The following is a 19,962-nucleotide window of genomic DNA, read 5'->3' on the forward strand; positions in this document are numbered from 1 at the left end:
GGTTAACGAGTCTGACTAGCATCCATGAGGAGGCAGGTTCAATCCCTGGCCTTGCTCAGTGGTTGCTCAGTGGGTTAAGAATCCGCCGTTGCCACGAGCTGTGGTGTAGGTCGCAGGTGCGGCTTGGATCTGGTGTTGCTGTGGCTATGGTGAAGGCCGATGGGACCCCTAACCTGGGAACCTCCATGTGCCATAGGTGCAGCCCTAAAAAAATAAAAAAAAATAAGTAAATAAAAAAGGAAAGTGCAGGAAAAGGAAACAACAACAGGTGGCCCCAATGGTCAGTTACTGAAATCAACCAAGGTCTCTAAAATGAAGGAGCCCCTGGGGGAGGTGGCCTGGGTCTTTGTCTAGTTGTGTGGCTGACAACTTGTTTATCCCACACAGTGGTCTTTGAAGTGAGTGCCTCTTTGAAATGGAAGCCTCTGCAATCAAAGCTTAAGTCCTGCACTTGGATTATGAAAAAGAAAAAACAGAACTGTCACATAAAGGGCTCACACGGTACAGTGGAACATCTGAAGGAGAGGTTTGGTTGTTTCAAGGCTTGTGGGCAGAGCCCTTTATTGGACGCTGTAAGTTTCTGACCCAGAGGAGATGCTTCTGCGAGTTGAGAGTCTCTGAGGAGCCTGGGATCTCAGACTGGCCTGGGTCATGGTGCCTGATGTGCAGAAGGGATGCTAGACAGGAGGCTGAAGTCTTTGGTTTCCAGTCCTGATTTGGGTGAGTTGCTGACCTTCTCTGGGCCTCAGCGTCTTCCTCTGTAAAGTGGGGATGATGACAATCTCGGGTTTACTCCCTGTGGCAGGGGCCGCAAGAATCAAATGAGATAATGCAAGTGCTCTACTGTGTTAGAAAGCACTCCAGAGTGATCAGAGAGAGGCCTTGCCTCCTTAGTCTTCAGAACCTCATACAAAACCTTTAGATTTTTTTTTTCCTTGATAGAGGTGTATCTCTAGCCAGCTCTAAGGTATCTTTACTATGAATAGTCACTATTGGGATTATTATGGCTCACGCATAGAAAGAAGGAGCAGAATGAGAAAGAAAGGTGAGTAAAGGGAAAGGAGAATCTGTCTATATTTTGGAAAGGGTTTCCTTGGGGAAGATATGAATTGAGGTATGAGCAGTAAAAGACAGGAACAGATGAAGCCCGGGGTTACACAAATCACCCTTGGAAGCATTTCCCAAAAGATGTTCCTCGGAACCCTTGTTCCTCCAGATGTGTTAAAGAAAGAGGTTTTATGGGGAAATAAACTTGGGAAAACTTAAGTAGAAAACTCAAGTGGAGTTACACCAGTTTCTTTATGCCAGTACCCTTAAAAAAAAAAAAATAAGGCGTTCCTTCATGGCTCAGTAGAAATGAATCCGACTGGCCATCCATGAGGACACAGGTTTGATCCCTGGCCTCGGTCAGAAAGTTAAGAATCTGGGGTGCCATGAGCTGTGATGTAGGTCACAGACACGGCTCAGACTTGGCATTACTGTGGCTGTAGCATAGGCTGGCAGCTCTGGCTCCAATTTGACCCCTAGCCTGGGAACCTCTGTATGTCATGGGTGCAGCCCTAAAAAAAAAAAAAAAAATTAAGACTTTATTTATTTATTTATTGGTCACTTCTGTGGCATGCAGAACTTCCTGGGCTGGGGTTGGAACCCGAGCCACAGCAGTGACAACACCGAATCCTTAACTGCTAGGCCACCAAGGAATTCCCCCATTAGAACCTTTGATGTGACACCTGCCTTGCGGATTCCAAGGAGGAGTGGGAAAGTCATAGTAGCAGTGCTTTGCAGACTTATTGGACCATCAGATGCTTTTGATGCTTCTGAATATTTAGGTAATATTTCTCAAGATGTGGTTCAGAGACTTCTGCCATTTACCTAGAGTGCTTGTTGGAAGAGCAGGTTGTCTGGCTCTGTCCAAGATGTAATAAATCCACAGAAGGGCCGAGAGGTACTGGGCATCTGCGCCAGTAAGAGACACCAGTGATTCTTTTTCTTTTTTCCTCTAATCAATTCATTTATTTAGCATACAGTGTGTGCCAGCTCCATGCTAGGTGTTGGAGATATAGTGGTGAGTTAGGCAGTTGCTGTTCTCGCCTCTTACAGGCCAACTCCTAAAGGCAAGTGAGAATGGGGGTGGAGGGCTGGGAGCACAGGAACATGACTGCCAATAGTCTGATCCTGTGATGGAAAAGACCCGTGTGGTTAGGGCAGCTTTCCTAAGCACTGATTTTAAATCTGGAGTACTTTACCAGAAATACGTTTGTAACAGCAATTAACAGGTTAATTAAGGGGTTATGAAAATCCTGTATCTGGCAAATGAACGTGGCATCGTTGACCCCGGCAGGTTTGTGACTATCACATAAAACCCAGGGAGTCTTTAGCACATTTAGTCTGAGGACCAGTGACATAGCTGGATTGATGTGCTTGCTAAGTGTAAGGCGGAAAGAATGTTGACTCAAACGCTCTCCTGATCTGGACACCAGGGGGCGCTGTCACCCTAGGGTGGCCTGGTTGTGGGCAGAGGGGCTTGAGGCGAGCCAGGAGAGGTACTTAAGTTGTCTGTCACGTATTGCAAATTGGGAGCCCTTAATTCACGGAGTACTGATAATACCGCAGACAGTGCAGTGTGTTACTGTGTGATGGAGATTATATGTACAGGGCATTATTGTGTGAGATGAGGGAATTTATTACACCAACGGGAATAGGAGATGTACATTATTTTCTATCCATATCTCATGTGACTTGTCTGCACCCTTTGACTCCATGACTCTGGCTTTCCTCTTGAGAGCTGCTTCTCCTTTGACTTCTAGGACCCAACTCTCTCACGATCTTCCTTCTGCCCTTCATAAGGAACATTTGTTTACTGAGCACTTATAGTAGGTCAGGCCTTGTGCGAAATGCTCTCTATGCATTATCTCATTTAATCCTCTCATCCCTGCCATAGGTACCGTCGTTAATTCTACCCAGGAGTCATGGGCCTAAATTACACAACCCATGGGAGCTGGGTGAGCCTCAGAATGGGGACAGCCTGGTCCTGAGTCCTAGCCTGCTACACTTAGCTGGTCCTTACCAGGCTGTCCCCACGTCACTGCTCCAGGCTGCACTTTCAGGTGGTAGGAAGTGCTGATGGTGCCATCTTTTCTCAGTTTCCTCCTCTGGAACTTTCTCTTGGATATCAGCTTCTGGGTGGCTCCCCTCCCCCTGCCCCTAGTCTGTCCTACTCTAGCTTTAGAACGTCCCTCTTAGGAAGCAGTGACCACACTGTACTGTAGTAGTCTCTTTGCCTGTCTGTCCCCTCAGCTAGGCTGTGAACCCCTCCCATGACTCCATATTGGTGCCATCTGGTGTGCTTGGTACATACCAGAGTCACACATGTTAATGGAATAAATAGCCTCAAGAGAGAGTTAGATACTTGCATGCATGGCCATTCCCGAATGCAGTGTCACAAATATTTGAAAACATCCCTTTGAACCTATGCCAGAGACAGCAAGCTAGCTTAAAGGGACTCTTCTTTGCTGTCATGCAGTCCTGTGGCTTTGAATTTGGGACTCATACTAAGGGCAAAGGGCAGGGGGCCAGTGCAGAGCGTTCTGGTGAGTTGAGGATGCTCCTAGCATTGTCCACATTTACACCCACACCCCCAAGGTCAGGGCCGAGCGTGGGCAGGCGGAGCAGAGGGTGCTGCGCTCTGGCAGCCCCTCAGGTGTGCAGCAGCTACCCATCCCCAGGTGGTGTCTGGCCGGTGTTCCCTCCTCTGCAGGGGGCAGTTTGGAAGTCCTGGAGGAACGAACAGGGCTGAGTGCAGGGTCTCTGTCCTCAGTCTGTCATGGAAGATGTGATGACGGGGAGGGGAGCCCAGGGATCAGCTACAGCCACCAAAACACCAACCTGCTGGGGGAGATGAGGCGGAGGCCTGCCTAGGCCCTCGAAGGGCAGTAAACATGGTGTTTTGGGGCCTGTGTGACCGCTCCCCTCACAAGCTTCCAGGCCTGTGTTTTCCAGGATGGTAGCTACCAGCCACGTGTGGTTCTCGAGCAATTGAAATATGGCCGGTGTAACTCAGCTACTGTTCCTTTACCTTTATTTAATTAATTTAAATAGCTATATATGCAAATGAACTTATTTGCAGATCAGAAACAGACGTAGAGACTGGAAAATTTTTGGTTACCAAAGGGGAGAGGTTGGGGGAGAGGGGTGGACTGGGGTTTTTGGATTGGCATACGCACACTGAGGTACATGGAATGACTGGCCAGTGGGGACCTGCTGTATAGCACAGAGAACTCTACCCAATATTCTGTGATGGTCTACGGGGGAAAAGAATCTGAAAGAGGATTCATGTATAACAGAATCACTATGTTGGACAGCAGAAATTATCACAACCTTGTACACCTGTGCTGCAATGAAACTTGAAAAAATGGGAACAAATAGCTGTACATGGCTAACAGTACCATATTAGAAGGGTATGAACCTTTTCATCCTTCCTAGTTCTGTTGGACAGCACTGCTCTGGATGGTTTCTGTTTTAATGACAGCCTGGCATCATCAAAGGAGGAACTGGGAGTGTCCAACTCATGACACTTCTTTACCTATGCAAAACTAAGGCCACCTTGAAAAAAAGACATGCACTTCTACGTTCATATCCTTGTGTGAATGTCTGTCCCCTTATCACCTGTCTACTCTCATCTGTGTTCCTTTGCTGCTAGTATAGAGGCTTTTGATCTCTCCCCTTCCAGCACCCAATTTAATTTAGAGGTCTATTTCTACTTAGTTTTTGCTATTTCCCCCTTTTGCCTTTAAGAAGACATTGATTGACTTCACTGAAGGCAAGTTTCTCTGAGTGTTGCCAAGGAGCATCCGTGTGTTGTTCTGTAGCTGGCACCTCTGCGGGTGCCTAGTCTCCAAGGTGTCTGCTCTGCAGGCAGTGGTGCCAGAATTCATTCCTGGTCCTCTGACCTTGGCTCTGCGGGGCAGGGCAGTGCCAGGAGATGGCTGGGCCTTTGGTGCCCCAGAGGGAGCTGCTGCCTCCGTCATTCTGAGTGATGTCTGGGGAAGGATAATATTGAATGCCAAGAAAATAACTATCTGATGCCAAAAGTAAGGAGGCCAGGCAAGGTTTTTATTTTCAAAGTATTTAATTTAAATAAGTTTTTATCTTGATGTATTTGACGTTTCCAAAAAAAAAAAAATACTGACAGATACTATACAACTTAGAACCATTTATATTCTTCTTGAAAAGGTGACTTTATCTTCATCTTGCCCTCCTCCCTCCCCACCCCCTACTCCTCCCTGCCCCCTACCCGAAACCCAAAGCGAATCCATTGAGCAGCAGGGGAAAGACCTGACCATTCAGAAGTCCTGAGCCTGGAGGCTTCTCCTCAAGCCTGTGCTGATTTAGGGAGCCTTTTTTCCACCATCCTTTTTGCCCTGTTAGCTTAGCCATTCCCACCCCACCCCACCCCCCGGCCCCCAAGATAGGCCAGGCAGACTCTGCCCTGCCCTTCCCTGCCCCTGGCTGCCTGTCTGTGGCAGTTCTGGGACAAAGGCTGGGAAGAAGGAGTAAAAATGGAGAGGGATGGAGAGATGGAGCCAGGCGGTACCCAGGGAGGAGGAGAGTAAGAAAGGAAAAGAGAAGAGAGAAAGTTGAGAAGGAAGTGGGAAGAAAGGGAAGTAGACTCCAGTGATTGCTTTGAGTTCCTTTTATCCACCCACTTCTTCAACAAACATGTGAGGGCCTGTCACGCACTGGGTGCTCCAGTGAAGGTTGTTTTGGGTGCTCCAGTGAAGATTATCAGGGGAGGCAGGCTGGGGAAAAGATAAGCCTCTTTCAGGGTCTTGGGTCTGCACACTTTGCTATGGAAGCTACGGAGAAGTGGCTTTCTGGGTGTTTCATGCCTGGAGGTAGAGCAAATCCATGCATTCAGGAGATGGCAGGGCACCGCTCCTGGAGACAGAGGCCTTGTCACGGCCACGACGGCTGACTGCTGTCTTCATTCAAACTAGCAGCTGGTTGCCATGGCAACCATGGTACCTGTGTGGTTCCTGATCCCAGAGCTCTGTTTTTCTAGATCATATCTGACAGCAATCTCAGCCATCAGCCTCCACGTCTCCCCCAAGTCATCCATTTTAGGGGGGCTGAGAGTGGGAGACATTCAGGGCAACTCAGCCTGCTGGGCAGTGGGAGGCATGGGGAGGCATGTGCGTGTTGTGCGGGGAGATGACGAGTCATTCTGGGATAGAAGGGGACAGCCAGGTACTCTGTGATAAGCTCTCCAGAAGACAAGGGGACAGAGCATCAGAGGGTGCTTCTTTCTGTGGTCAGAGGGGTTTATGTGTGAGGGGCCTGAGTGCCCAGGTATTTAAAGCCACTTAGGATGGAAGGATGAGCGTGACTGGTTTTAAAATGTAAGCAGGCCTGAATTAAGATTCACAGGGTCACCTGTCAGAAGACCTTGGTGTCATAGTCACCACCCCCTCCACAGGACCAGGCCTGGACTGTGTCCCTGGAGGGCAGGTGACTACCCGCTGGCCCAAGTGAGCAAGCAGAGTCCATTTTTCCATGAACACCATCTTAGAGAATTTAGTCCTTGCTTCTATAAATATCATAGTTTAGCTCCATTGTTAATTACATCTCAGTTTCACCACCATGTAGAAGAGCTTCCATGGGAGAATATTTTAAGACTGCTACCCAGCAGATTTGCAAATGAACTTTTAGAGCACAGCCTGCTCTCAAGTTGGGAATTATCCATCTCTGTGATATGGTCACAGTATAGTCAAAATATCAACCAGTGCATCCTATGAATGGATTAATTTGGCCTCCCAACCTCACCCTTGTAAGGGGACATTTCCTTAACTGACCACGGATCTAGCTTATATGTCCTCATGGATCTTGGGGCACACACCTGTTGACTGGACCCTTGGCCCAGCATGCACTTCCTCCTGCAGAATTCAATACCCAACTTCTGTTCATTGCAGCAACTAGTGGGCTCACTTAGAAGAAGGTCACTTGGAGGAGCTGGTGAGGTATTACACGTTTCCTTAACATCACACATCCAAGAACATCCACAGACAATTCTAAGTACCGACTGTGTGCAAGGCACTTGCCTGAGCTTCAGGATAAATATGAATCAACCTCTGTAGAGCTTCATCCTACTTTCATCAAAACTCTGTTAACTTCTACGTCCCACACGAACATCCCATGAGTCCATGACAACCTGTGAAGTTGTTTCCAGGGTGCCTGCTGTGGGACTGGACCAGCAATTGTCTTCATCCTTTCCCTGCTGAAAACCTTTGGTTTACACATAGGATGTCCCCTGCTCCCAGGGAGCATCTCCTTCCCATCTGTGAACAGGCACCGTACAGGCGCGCAACGGCAGTCCACTGGAGTGGGCGGAGCACACCTGGGTGCCACAGTCTTCTAGTGGTCACTCCCAGGAGCCATGTGTTCTTGCTTGGAGAAGGGAGCCTTGCAGAGTGGCCCTGGGGGTGGCATCTCAAAGAGAGGTTTTGATGTAATCACACGCCCATCAGTGGTAATGAGGACCCTGTCACGAGTTGTAGGACAATAGCTTTCGATGAAGTTTGATCTATCACTTTAAACTTCTCCCAAGTGAGAGGTCAGAAGCCCAGGAACTTGTCTGTTCCCATGTCAGAGTCAACATACAGGAAGGGGGACTGTACCAGGCTGCTGGAATGTCCAAAGATGAGGATTTCCAGTAAAAGGTTATGTGGAGATAGGAACAGGAAAGCCTACATCTCTAACCTGAGTGGTGTGTGGAACTGACAGTGCATAGGCTTTTTCCTGGTTATATAATTGTGCATATGTGCCCAGATCAGGTCTTGGCTATGAGATGTTTTTCTAAGAGCGGATAATGTGCTGCATTGTTTAGGGCCTTGCACAAAGCAGACATTCAGTGGCCATTTGATGAACATGAATATACTTGCTCAGGTACCTATTGCCTGGTTGTGCGTGCCTCTGTGTGTGGTGTGGTGTGTGCATGTGTACACTGGGAAGATATGTCAAGATGTATGGATAAATGTTCCTTGTGCTTCTGCATGTGGACTATGCTGGAGACGGGTGGCAGGCCTGCCTGAGTCTGCAGTAAAGAGCATTGCTAGTGGACATGCAGATGCTGAGACAGAGCCACCACTGGTCCTCGTGCTCCCTGGGAGTGTCCTCCATGGGCCACTGAGTCTGAGGTTTGCTCCTTGGTTGCCATGAGTGCATCACTTCTGGGGTTTCTGCTCCCTACCCCCGTGTGTGTGGTTGGAAGGTAGCCAAGCCCCCAAAGGAGGACACTTCTGCCTCCTGCCTAACTAGACTGGCAGCGACGGCCTCTTTTCCAGCTGAAGAAGCTTGGGTTGAGCAGAGATCCAGAGGTCTTCTTCAGCCTTCTTTTTCTTCTTCTTCTTCCCTTTGTTTTGCTCTGGCTGTTGGCCACTTTTGCTTGGCCGGTTCCAACAGCAGTGGCAACAGATGAAGAGGAATGTGATGATCACCAGTAGGGGCAGCCCCAGGAGGATGCCCAGACAGATGCTGTTGAAGAGGCCCTCTTGGTGTTTGCTCAAGATGATGTCCCAGATGGCGCTGAAGAAGGCGCTGATTTTCTCCATGGTGCTCGGCTAGACTGGGCCAGAGGCACCTCTCAGCTCAACTGGCAGAGCCTGGGCTGAAGAAGATGCAGACTTTTCCCCTTGTAACTTAGTTCTCTTTCAGCTTTGGGTTTGGGCATGCCACAGGGAGCACCTAAAGGGAGAAAAACAGATAACTTAAGGGGGAATGCAGTGGGAATGGGCTATAATTTTTAATAACATCATTGATCTTAGGCTTAGGAAAGGGGAGGAAATCAAAGATTTCCAGAGTTCACTGAAACCATATTGAGACGCAATAAACAAGATAAATGCATGCATTTAGTCAATTAACGAATTCTCGCTGTATGCACGCTATATGGGGCTTAGGATATAAAAATTAGTAGTATATCAGACCTGGCACATAGTAAATGCTCAGCAGTTGTTGGATAAATAAATCAACGAGTGTATTCAGTGTTCTGGTTAGGGGGTCAGCGCCCTGGACCCCCTTGAGGAGTAGTTCTCCCCACAGGACAGCTCCATATCTGATCTTCAGTGAACATGGCATGCCATTTTCAACACAAATGAAAGCTTAAGCACAAGAGACAATGTCCAAGGCCTGCTGGGAGGCTTGCATACTTGCTTCGAATCTCCTCCCTCCCGACACCCACTCCTATGCCTGGCCAGGACCCTTCGTGCTTTGGGTAGGAAACCAGTTCTCTCTGTTTCTCCCCTCTCTGCCCCTCATTACCCTTGTCTCTGCTTTCTGACCCCTACTAAATATTCCAAAATCTCCTTTCCTGCCTGGTCCCTTTCTCTGCAGTGGAAAGAGATTGCAGGCTGATAAGGGATGGGGTCACTGGATGTCACTCTCCTCCTGTCCTGAGCTCAGCTCTTTTTTTTTTTTTTTTTTTTTTTTCTGCTTTTTTAAAGGGCCGCACCTGCTGCATGTGTAAGTTCTCAGGCTAGGGGGCAAATTGGAGCTGTAGCTGCCAGCCACAGCCACAGCAGCTCAGGCTCTGAGCTGCCTTTGCAACCTACACCACAGGTCATGGCAATGCCAGATCCTTAACCCACTGAGCGAGGCCAGGGGTTGAACCACAACCTCATGGACTAGTTGGATTCATTTCCACTGCCCAACAATGGTAACTTCCCCTGAGCTCAGCTTACCCTGAGCCGGCACCATTCTGGCTGCTTTTCCAGAGGGGTCCCTCTTCCTTCTCCAATTCTCCACACAGCTCTTAGGCCTCAGCTGTCAAGTCTAAGGTCTGAGAGGAGCCTTTAGTTCTGGAATCCACAGGTCTAAATAAGACTCGAGGGACAGGCATGATTCAAAGAAATTTAAGAGACCTCTTGGCGTAAGACATTGCCTGGGAACCAAAGATCAGCGTGTCACTGATTTCAGGCTGGAGACCTTAGAAATCATCCTAACTTTCTCACCTGAAGATGAAGATCTGAGGCTCAGAGTGGTGCGGGGACAGGTCTGAGAATATACAGAGCTGTGATGAATGCCCAGACCCCTGAATAATGGGCCCTGTGCTCTCTCAAGGCTGCTGGGCAAGCAGGAGGACTAAGGATGGTGACATTATATCCGTATTCCATGGCCATCATTAACAAGTCAACAAGTAAATGCTGCAGAGGGTGCAGAGAAAGGGTACCCTCCTTCACTGTTGGTGGGAATGTAAATTGGTACAACCACTGTGGAAAACAGTATGGAGGTCCCTCAGAAAACTAAGTATAGACAACCATATGACCCAGCAATCCCACTCCTGGGCATATACCCAGACAAAACTTTTCTTGAAAAAGACACATGCACCCGCATGCTCATTGCACCACTATTCACAATAGCCAAGACATGGAAGCAACCCTAATGTCCATTGACAGATGAATGGATTAAGAAGATGTGGTACATATACACAATGGAATACTACTCAGCCATAAAAAAGAACAAAATAATGCCAGCAACATGGATGGACCTAGAGATTCTCATACTAAGTGAAGTAAGTCAGAAAGAGAAAGACAAATACCATATGGTATCACTTATATCTGGAATCTGATATATGGCACACATGAAACTTGCCACAGGAAATAAACCCATGGACTTGGAGCACAGACTTGTGGTTGCCAAGGGGGAAGGGGAGGGAGTGGGATGGACTGGGAGCTTGGGGTTAATACATGGCAAACTATTGCATTTGGAGAGGATAAGCAATGAGGTTCTGCTGTATAGCCCAGGGAACTATATCTAGTCACTTGTGATGGAACATGACGGAGAATAATGTGAGAAAAAGAATATATACATGTGTGACTGTGTCACTCTGCTAAATAGTAGAAAATTGACAGAACACTGTAAACCAACTAGAATGGAAAAAAATCATTAAAATATTCATATTCCACTTAGTTCTTTTCTAAATCACCTTCATGTGCATTATAACTTGTAAATGAGCAGCAGGGCGGGCATTGTGAATGGAGGAAAGCACAGGGGGACCTGGGTCCAGAATCATTTTGAGTCCAGGCTTCACTGGGTTGCCTGGCACTGGAACATAAATGTGTGTTACACACCTGGATGGTGTGTTATACATGGTGTCCCAGCGGTTGTCCTTGGAGGTCTGATTCCTTGGATAACACACTCTATAATTGCCCCATGTACCCAGTGCCTGTGTGACCAGCCAGGCCCCACCTGATCTCGTCCTGGTCTGCAGGTATGGGAATCCATCCCCGTAACACTATTTATACATTTGCACAATTGTATAAATTGGCACCTTCTGCTGTACCATTTGGCCCCAGAAGTCTGATGTCAAGCTGTAAGATGGCACTTATTATATACCAGGCACTGATCTAGCCGCTTTTCACATGGACTCATTTATTCTTCACTACAACCTTGGGAAGAAGGTACAGTTACTTCTCCCCTCCCCCATCCTACAGTGGAAGAGACGGGGGCCCAGACCACACAGTCAGTGAGTGGCAGAGCTGGCCTTGTGGATCCTGGGAAGTTTGACATCAGATCCCCATGGGGTGAGCCTTTCACAGGTTCCCTGCTCTGTTGTGGGAAGACTTTGGTTGCTTTTCCCTAACTTGACCCTACACATAAACTTCTAGGCGACCAAATGCTCCTCGCACGGCATCTCTATGATTCAAATTAGACCACAACAAATGACACTGCTGACAAACTGTCCTGTGCCAGGGATCAGGCTGGCCTCTGGGGAGCATATGTGAATCAGGGCCCACTCTTGGGTTCAGCCAGGGAGAGAGAAGGGCATCAAGTCCTTGGAGATTATCAGGGCAGTGTTCGTGAAAGTAGGTCACCTTGAGAGAAGAGGAGGTTCTGGACAGAGAAACGTGTATGCAAAGGATGCGCCAAGATTCCAGGCAGAGAAACTTCTAGAATGTTGACAGAAGAGGGGGCCTTCTGGTGAGCTTGGAGCTCAGGGGGGAGAGGGAAGGGCTGTAGGTCATTGCCAAGATGGGTAGGGTGTGTGTTTATTTGGAAGGCTTTCGAACTGGAGGCTGTTGTGATCACATCTGCCCTTCAGGAAAAGATAACAGGATGTGAAAAGCTCTGGAAAATGTTTTAAGAGAGCACATCATCCATTTAGCAAATGTTTATTGAGCACCTAATATGTGCCCCACACTGTGTTAGGTTTTGAGGACCAGGAGTGAACGACAAAGATACAGTTTCTGATATCATGGAGCCTCGTACATTCCAGAGGATTTATTATCCTTGAGGCATTATGTCAATAGGCAAATATAAGAAGCAAATTCCAAGTTAGGTTGCTTAGTTGGATGAAATAAGCGCATGCATTTGAATTATGTTTTTATTTCAATGTTTCAGGCCCCTCCACCCCTCCCAACCTTTGTTTCAAACTTGTCCATCCCATGGCATCTAAAATGGTCTTTGAATAAACAGATGTCTTTTTAAGCTAAAGCTAAGTCAATAATTCACTTCTGGATCCCTAAAGGTGATTATTTGATTCTACTCTCCATACAGCCAGAGAGAGATTCATTAACATGTGGGAACCCTGTCTGGGGAAAATTTGATTAAAAGATATTCTTTATATTTTTTAATCTAAGAATTCTCTTCTAGCCCCCCCTCAGGTTACTTGCTGAGCTCGGCTAATCTATAGTGTTTCATTAGTATTTATGAGCTTTGCATTATTAGCATTTCCAGGAAACAATCAAATATCTCCTTGGTGGCATGAATTAAAAGTTAGAGCTTCTATGGAATGCTTTTGCAAAAGAAGCCACACTGTGGGCCTTAGAAATACACGCTGGGAGGCCCCATCCTTTTGTTGGCTCTCAAGTATCGTTGACATTGTTTGAAAAAATGATTCATCTATTCTTGTAAAACCAATAATAGGTGCTAACCGACCTTGACTGTGGTTGTGGGGGTGGGTGTGAGTAAAGAGGAGAGGGGGAAAATTTCTTTCGGTTTTCTTGAAACCAAGCAGTATGCATTTCTGTATCCTCTGTAGTATCTATCTGGGAAAGAGTCATTCATTCTTTCTTCCCACAAGCTTCCATCTGCCTGTATGTGAGGTGTTGATGGAGAACAGAGATCCTGGAGCCAGAAGACCTGGGTTTGAGCCCTAGGTCAACTCTCATGACCTTAGCCAGTTACCAAAAACTTCAGTTACAAAATGAAGCTAATAAGCTTCCTTGTAATGAGGTTGTGAAGATTAAGAGCTCAATCTATTTAATGCCTCTTGTAAACTGCAAAACACTATAAAACATAAGCTGTCCAATAGTGAGTTATTTCCAGATCACAATGGACTGATTCTAACCTTGAGCTTTTCTTTCCCATCCTTCACCTCTAAGCCTGATCCTCATGGCCAAAGAACCATGGACCCCTGCCCCATTCAAAGGAAAAGGGCTTCACAGGTGACCTCCCTGCTGGGTCTGCAGGTCTGTGGCTGCCAGGTCTAGACTCCAGCCTCCAGCCACAGGGTTGGAGGGTCACTTGGGGGAATATCCGATGGTGTCTGGAGGACTTCTGAGCTCAGAGAGTGAGGCGAGGGAGAGCGCCTAGCCCTGTGCCGGCCCCCGCCTCTCAGCTGCTCTAGAGTCCTGTCCTCACATTGGTACCCTTCTGGAGCTCCCCAGCAAGGGGTTGGCTCTACTTTGCACCAGCCTCTTGTTGTTTCTGTTTTTCTAGGTGAACTAGTACATATGGAAAGCTGGAGACTAGTATTGGATAGCAAATGCTTTCTAGAAATGTTCACGATAAGGATCATAGTGGCAACCCAGTTGAAACCCCGAGACCTTCTCCAGGGTGATTTCTAGGTGGTTTACAGCTTTAGCCTTCTTTCGGGTGGTGGGGGGTGAGGCAGGAGGTGCAGGTCTCTCTCAGAGCCTTAGAAGAGTCCTCTCCTGCAGCTGCAGACTCCTGGGTCTGTGTGGGGGCCATCGTAACTGGGGAGCAAAGACCTCCCCTGGGGCTTTTCCCCAAATGTTCCATTGAGCCCATACCTGGAGTCATGGTGATCACTGCGTGCCCTTTATCTCCTCCCTCAAAGAGCTCAGGTGATGGCAGGATGGCCTTCCGGCCAGGCAGGTTGCTGGAGAGTCACCAAGGGAGGTAAAGATACAGATTCCTGAGTTCTACCCCCTGGAGACCCTGATTTGGTAGGTCTAGGGTATGCCCAGGAATTTGTTGTAACAAAACCCCAATCATCCAGTTCAAAAACTGCTGTCTGAGCAAACCAGCCTGATGACCCCTCTCTCTAAGCTCCGGAGCCGTGTGCTAGGCGAGAGAACGGAAGGGTCCTGGGTGAGGAGACGGGGGGAGAGGTCTGTCTTCACTCACAGCAGCACCAGGCCCCCTGGGCTGTTCCTTCTTGCTCTTGGGTAGTCAGGGCATCTTGGCCAGAGTTCTCTCCCGGAGGTCACAGCTCAATGCAGTCAGTATTCATGGAACACTCAACATGTGCCTGTCCTGTGCCTTCAGACCCTCAGCGCCTCCCTGTCCAGGAAGGAGGAGAGACACAAATAGCAGAAGCACAATGGGACAAGTCCTGTGGTCAAGCCCTGTGTATAGGACAGGGGAGCAGCCCAGGGGAAGGAGCAAGCAGGCGGGCCTGGAGAGGATGAAGGGAAAGGGATGAAAAGGAAATGCCAGTCAGGAGGGTGTCTGCTCGGTCTTTCCTTCAGAGACCCTGCATGGAGCACCTGTTACATGCTGGGAACCATGTTGGGTCCTGGGTATCCAGGACCAGGCAGATCCAGTTCTTGCCCCTTTAGTGCTCAGATTCTAGTGTGGGAAGCAGACACTCATCAAGGAACCCTGCAGGTGGCGTGGAAGTATAATGTAGTAAGTGCATGAAGGAAAAGCCCAGGATGCTGCAAAAGCGATACCAATGAGGGAGGTGGCGCAGGCGCTGGGTAGGGATGGCTTCGCTAGGATCGGAATGACAAAAACAGCCAACACGTGGTCAGCATGTTGCAAGAGTCTCAAAACAGAGACTAAATTTATCTAAAGCACTTTCAAGTAATACGCGAGATGTGTTTTTCTTCAACTCTCTGATGATACCTTTTCAGATGAAGTGTCTCTAAATTTAAAGCCGTGAGTTCAATTATTAATACACTGAAGAGCAGTCCCTCGAAAGTCTGGAAACACATTTTGTCTGGAAATGATATGTTCATGTTCATTTTTTTTTTTTTTCAGATGAATGCCTGGACCTCTTGCTTCTCCAGCAAAGGACCTGAAGGGACAGTGTGGCTGGACGCAGCAGCAGTGAGTGGGGATGACAGTGGGGTGGCGTGAAGCCCGTAAGGCAGGTGGCCCTACACTGCCAGGGGCCTTCTAAGCCATGTCGGTGGCTGCTGTGTGCTATAAGGGCATGGGCTTTCAAGCATGGATGGGACAGAATAGACCTTTGTTCCATAAAGAGCACTGTCACTGGGCTGAGAGAGAACAGGTTGGCAAGAGCAGGAGCAGGAGGATGATGGTTGTTCAGGAAAAATGGCACTGGGACGAGGGTGAGGCATGACTGGCAGGACGAATGGCCTGACTTGGGTGTTCTCCAGCGGATGTGGTGGGAGAGCCATCAGGCAGAGAGAAGGACAGGAGGAAGGGTCCCTGGGCTGTGTTTACTCTCCCTCTTGCAGTGCTCATCTCCTCTCAGGCCTCCAACTCTGGTATATTTCATTTTTTTTTTTCTAAACTAGGAACCTCATCTAGCAGGCCCTACCTGCCTCCTCCATCTCTCTTGGGGGTTTAAAACATCTTATTTAGCCCCAAACCTCTCCACCCTGCCTGCCTGACCCTTGCCCCAGCTCTCAAAACCATCCTGCAGTCCTTGCAAAATCCCCATGGTTACGATAATATCACACACTTCAGAAACCCAGGCTCTCTGGCAGCAAGGGCATGCGGCGGAACCTCAGTCAGCAGTTATTAACTCTGCTGCTTTGGACATATATTTTCTTGACGGCTCTCACCTGGCTAACCTGGCATGCTCAGATGCCCCCTAATAGATGTAAGTACTGTTTTGTGCAGAAGTTGTCAGATCACAGGAAATAATCTGCTTGTGGAGTATTATGTTTATAACTTAAACCTGGCTCAAGGCATGATGAAATAGATATCTGTATTTTCCCCAATTTCATTGATTGCTTCAAGTAACTAGTCCAAATACAAAGTTGGATCTCCCACCCCACCCAGGTATGCATATAGGAGGTGGGACTAGATATTTAGTATTAGATGAAAATAGATAGTATTTCCCTTCAGAATCAATGTTATAATTATGGTTGCAATTTTGAACAGAAGCACAACTAGGTCATTCATGCAGAAACAAGGCACCGTGGTTATTAAAAATAATAAAATGATACCTTATTATTTAGACATCCTGAATTGGAAGAATCCAGAGGTGGGTCATGTGGTTGGGTTCCCTCACTGTATTGATAAGGAATCTGGGACCAAAAGAGGCTGTGACTTGCGAGAAGTCACCCAGTTGACAGCTGGCGGAGTCAGGGCGGGAGCTAGGGTTTTCTGACTCCCAGGAGCCCCTCCTGCCAGGTCTCTCCTACAGAAGTCCTTCAAAATAGGCACTGAGGCAGCACTTGGTAAGATGCCCACCACATCCTCATCCTGGGAACAGCCTGGTCTACCCCTCTCAGCCCCCTTCCGTCTTGGGGCACTGGGACTGAGTTCTGGCCAAGGGAGTGTGAAACCTCCTGAAATTTTCTCCAAGGTCCTCCATGTGCTCCTCTGCCTGCTCGCTGGCTGGCCAGATGCAAAGGGCCCAGGAAACTGTTCCTGAATGACGGCCCGCAGAGCACCTCGCTGGCCTCAGTGAACAGTGGGCGAATGAGAAGGAAACCTTTGCTGGGGGAAGCCACAGAGATTTAAGGGTTATTTGCTATAGCAGTCAGCCCATCCTGACTGACACAGGTGACGGAAAGCTGGAGAGTGCTGGTTGTGGGACCAAATGTCCTGTGTTCGAATCCTGACTGCTCCTCACTAGGTCTGTCCCCTTGGGCAGGACACCTGACCTCTCTCTCTGGGCAGCTCCCTTTCCTCATTTGTAAAATAGAGCTGTTGTGAAAACTTGGTGAGTCGGGAGATGCAGAGCCTCTTGGAGCCATGCCTGGTGACAGAGGAATGCCCTTATTATTTGACCCTAAACGCATAGGCCGGCCAAAGGAACATCCTCAACTGCTGAGCTAATGATGATTTTGCCTTTTGTAGAGTTTGGGATGGTTCTGGGAGAATCTTGACTTTTTTTTTTTAGGTCTCCTTTCAAAGGTATTTTTCCCTCCTTTCTCTGGTGTTCCATGTAGGAAGGAGATTCTTGCTCCATGCCACTGATCAGCCTTTTTTCAAAGCAACCATTTCAGAATTAAAACATGTACTCCAAGGGTCTGGATACGGCGTCTTCACCCTCTCTCCACGGTTCTCACCCCATTGGTCAGAGGGGGACACACTTTGTTTCCCCTGGCCCCACCAACTGTCCTTTCGTTCCCTCCCTGTCTCCCTTCTTTCCTTCTGCCAACTCATTGAATGAGCCCCTCGTGTGTGTCAGCTCCTTCCCAGGCACGCGGCTGTCGTCCTGAATGACACAGGTACGGTGCAGCTACTCACTTTCCCCAGGGATAAGTGAATAATAAACAGGTGCACAAACACAGAAACTGAGATAGGCTTTTGGCGCTGTAAAGGCAAGAGTCAGCATGGCCTCTGAGGAGGTGGCTTTGAACTGAGGCCTGAGGGACAACAAGGGTCCGGTTGTGCACAGGTGCCAGGAACAGCAGGGCGAAGGCCTGGGTATGGGAGAGAGCTGGCACAGTCTAAGAGACAGCCAGGCCAGTGGGGCTGGAGCACAGAGTGGCAAAGGTGAAGCAGGGTTCAAGCCAGCTGGCTCTGGGGGTGGGAGCATGGAGGGCAGAGGATGGAGAGGCAAAGAAAGGATTCCGAGAAGCCCAGGCGCCCCCCCGCCTTCACCCGCCTTGTCATTGCATTTGTCTGAGCCTGACCTCAGGCTGGTCTCTAGGTTTTCCTTCCTTCAGTTCATTTTCTAAAATCCAAATGGGGTCATGTTCCCTGCTCAGCCCATCTTTGGCTCTTCATCATTTGTATGATAATCTCAAGTCTTTAGCATGGAGCACAGATGGCTTGTGGGCTGGTGGTCCCGGCTCCCATCCCAGCCTCACCTACATCACACCCCTTGTTGCCACGTTTCCTTACATCCTCCCAGCATCCCTGCTCCCCCACACTGCTGTGCTTGGCACGTGCTGTTCTGCCTGCCCTGGGATGTTCTCGCCTCTTCCCTCAGTGTCTTCATGGGGGAACCCCTAGTCCTTCAAGCTTCTTATGTCAGTTCTCAGCCCGCAAACCTCCCCAAATGGATTTCTTTCCCCTCTGAGCTTTCACGGAGTTAATCACCTACCACCACCCTTGTCTGACTACATTGTAGTTACTTGTTTTCTTTGAAAAAAATTAAAAGGATACAGAAGAGCACAAAGAATCATATATGTATCTACTTATGATGTATTTATATGTTGAAGTCCTAAGCCCCATCTCAAAGTATGACCTTAGTTGGACACAGCGTTTCTGCAGATGTAATTCATTAAGATGAGGTCCTACTGGAGTCAAGTGGGTCCATGATTCAGTTTGACTGGTGTCCTTATGAAAAGGAGAAATTTGGACAGAGTGGTCGACTTGCACAAGGGGAAGACAATGTGAAGAGCCATTTAGAGAAGATGGCCACTGACACCCAAGGAGAGGGACCTGGACCAGATCTTTTCTTCCCAGCTTTCAGAAGGAACCATCCCTGCCAACACCTTGATTCCTGGCCTCCAGAACTGTGAGCCACTGCACTGATGTTGTTTAAGCTACTCAGCCTGGGGCACCTTGTCACAGTAGCCTTTGTCACATATTCCCTTCTTGCTTCATGCCACCTGCAACCCCTCAGCTGTCCCATTACCTCAAGTATATTCGGAATCTAGCTACTTCTCTCCATTTCATGGCTAGAGCACCATCACCCTTCACCTGGATTATGGCAGCAGCTTTCTAACCAGTCTCTCTGGTTCTACTCTTCTCTCCACTTGAGCCAGATCCTGACGCCCCCACCCACTGCCCCTCCACTCACCATGGCTCCCCGCATGGCTTCCCCACGCCTGTGGAGTGGTGTCTGAACTCCCTGCCATCCCCAACAGGTGCCTCCAAAAGCCAGCCCTGCCTCCTTCTCTAATCTCACCCTCCACTCCCTTCTCACTCACCTGGCCTGGACACACCGGTGTCAGAGCTGTCCACCCCTCAGGTCCTTCTTTGTCCCTTTAGTACATCTTCTCTTAGGTCCCGGCATGACCGTCTGCTTCATAACTTGCAGAGCTGGGCTCAAAGGCACTTCTACTCACTCCTAACCTCAAATGTTACCTTAACAGGAACCTTTCTTAACCGAGTCATCTAAGAAGCCCAGCTCCCAGTCAACCACTACTGCACCATCCTGTCTCATCGCCTTTGTAGTTCTTCCCCCTCTGAAACTTCTCATTCACACATGATGCTCTTGTCACTTCAAGGTACGCATTTGTGGACTGTCTCCCTACTCTGGAAGATGAGCCAATGAGAACAGAGCCCTAGCCTGTCTTACTCTGTTTGGATGCCCAGAGTTGGGCATGTTCCTGAATGAATGAAGTCATGCCAGTGAACCGGAGGGTCCTGAAAGAAGAGAAAGCCTAAAAAATGTAATGTAAACGAGCCAACCTAGATCATTGAGGAGAGAGCAGGGGCAATGAAAGACATCGAAGAGGCCATCAGTCACGTCTGTGGCCAGACTTAGATGACAATTACCCACCACTTAGCCCACCATCCAGACGTCCTCCAGCCAAATAACTCACTTAAGGAGGAAATAATGATCAAGGAACTCCCATATCACTGAAAGCAGAAGGGAACAAGGAGTGTGCTTTATCAGCTCTG

At 48.5% G+C, this 19,962-nt stretch overlaps 1 protein-coding gene and 1 long non-coding RNA gene across 14 annotated transcripts in view; one reads left to right on the forward strand and one right to left on the reverse strand.

Moving 5' to 3' along the window:
• Positions 1-19,962, forward strand: part of LOC102162878 (uncharacterized) — a 462,928-nt gene that overhangs the window by 1,000 nt on the left and 441,966 nt on the right. For all 13 annotated transcript variants that reach the window (XR_014816285.1, XR_014816295.1, XR_002335933.2 and 10 more), the window contains exons 2-3: positions 388-720; positions 15,220-15,288. This is a non-coding gene — a long non-coding RNA (uncharacterized LOC102162878). The remainder of the gene's footprint in view (positions 1-387; positions 721-15,219; positions 15,289-19,962) is intronic.
• On the reverse strand, positions 8,171-8,735 carry LOC146400141 (KIAA0040 ortholog). The gene has a single exon (XM_084977746.1). The coding sequence runs from the start codon at positions 8,604-8,606 to the stop codon at positions 8,310-8,312; it is 297 nt and encodes a 98-aa protein (XP_084833872.1). The 5' UTR covers positions 8,607-8,735; the 3' UTR covers positions 8,171-8,309.

This window comes from Sus scrofa, chromosome 9 (assembly GCF_054392235.1).
Source record: "Sus scrofa isolate SSC_HxYL_T2T_F1_AM1 chromosome 9, Sscrofa_HxYL_maternal_Yorkshire_Landrace_v2.0, whole genome shotgun sequence".
Lineage (NCBI taxonomy): Eukaryota > Metazoa > Chordata > Mammalia > Artiodactyla > Suidae > Sus > Sus scrofa.

Coding starts and splice junctions, on each gene's coding strand:
- LOC146400141 (XM_084977746.1), bottom strand. CDS start 8,606: ATGGAGAAAATCAGCGCCTTCTTCAGCGCCATCTGGGACATCATCTTG.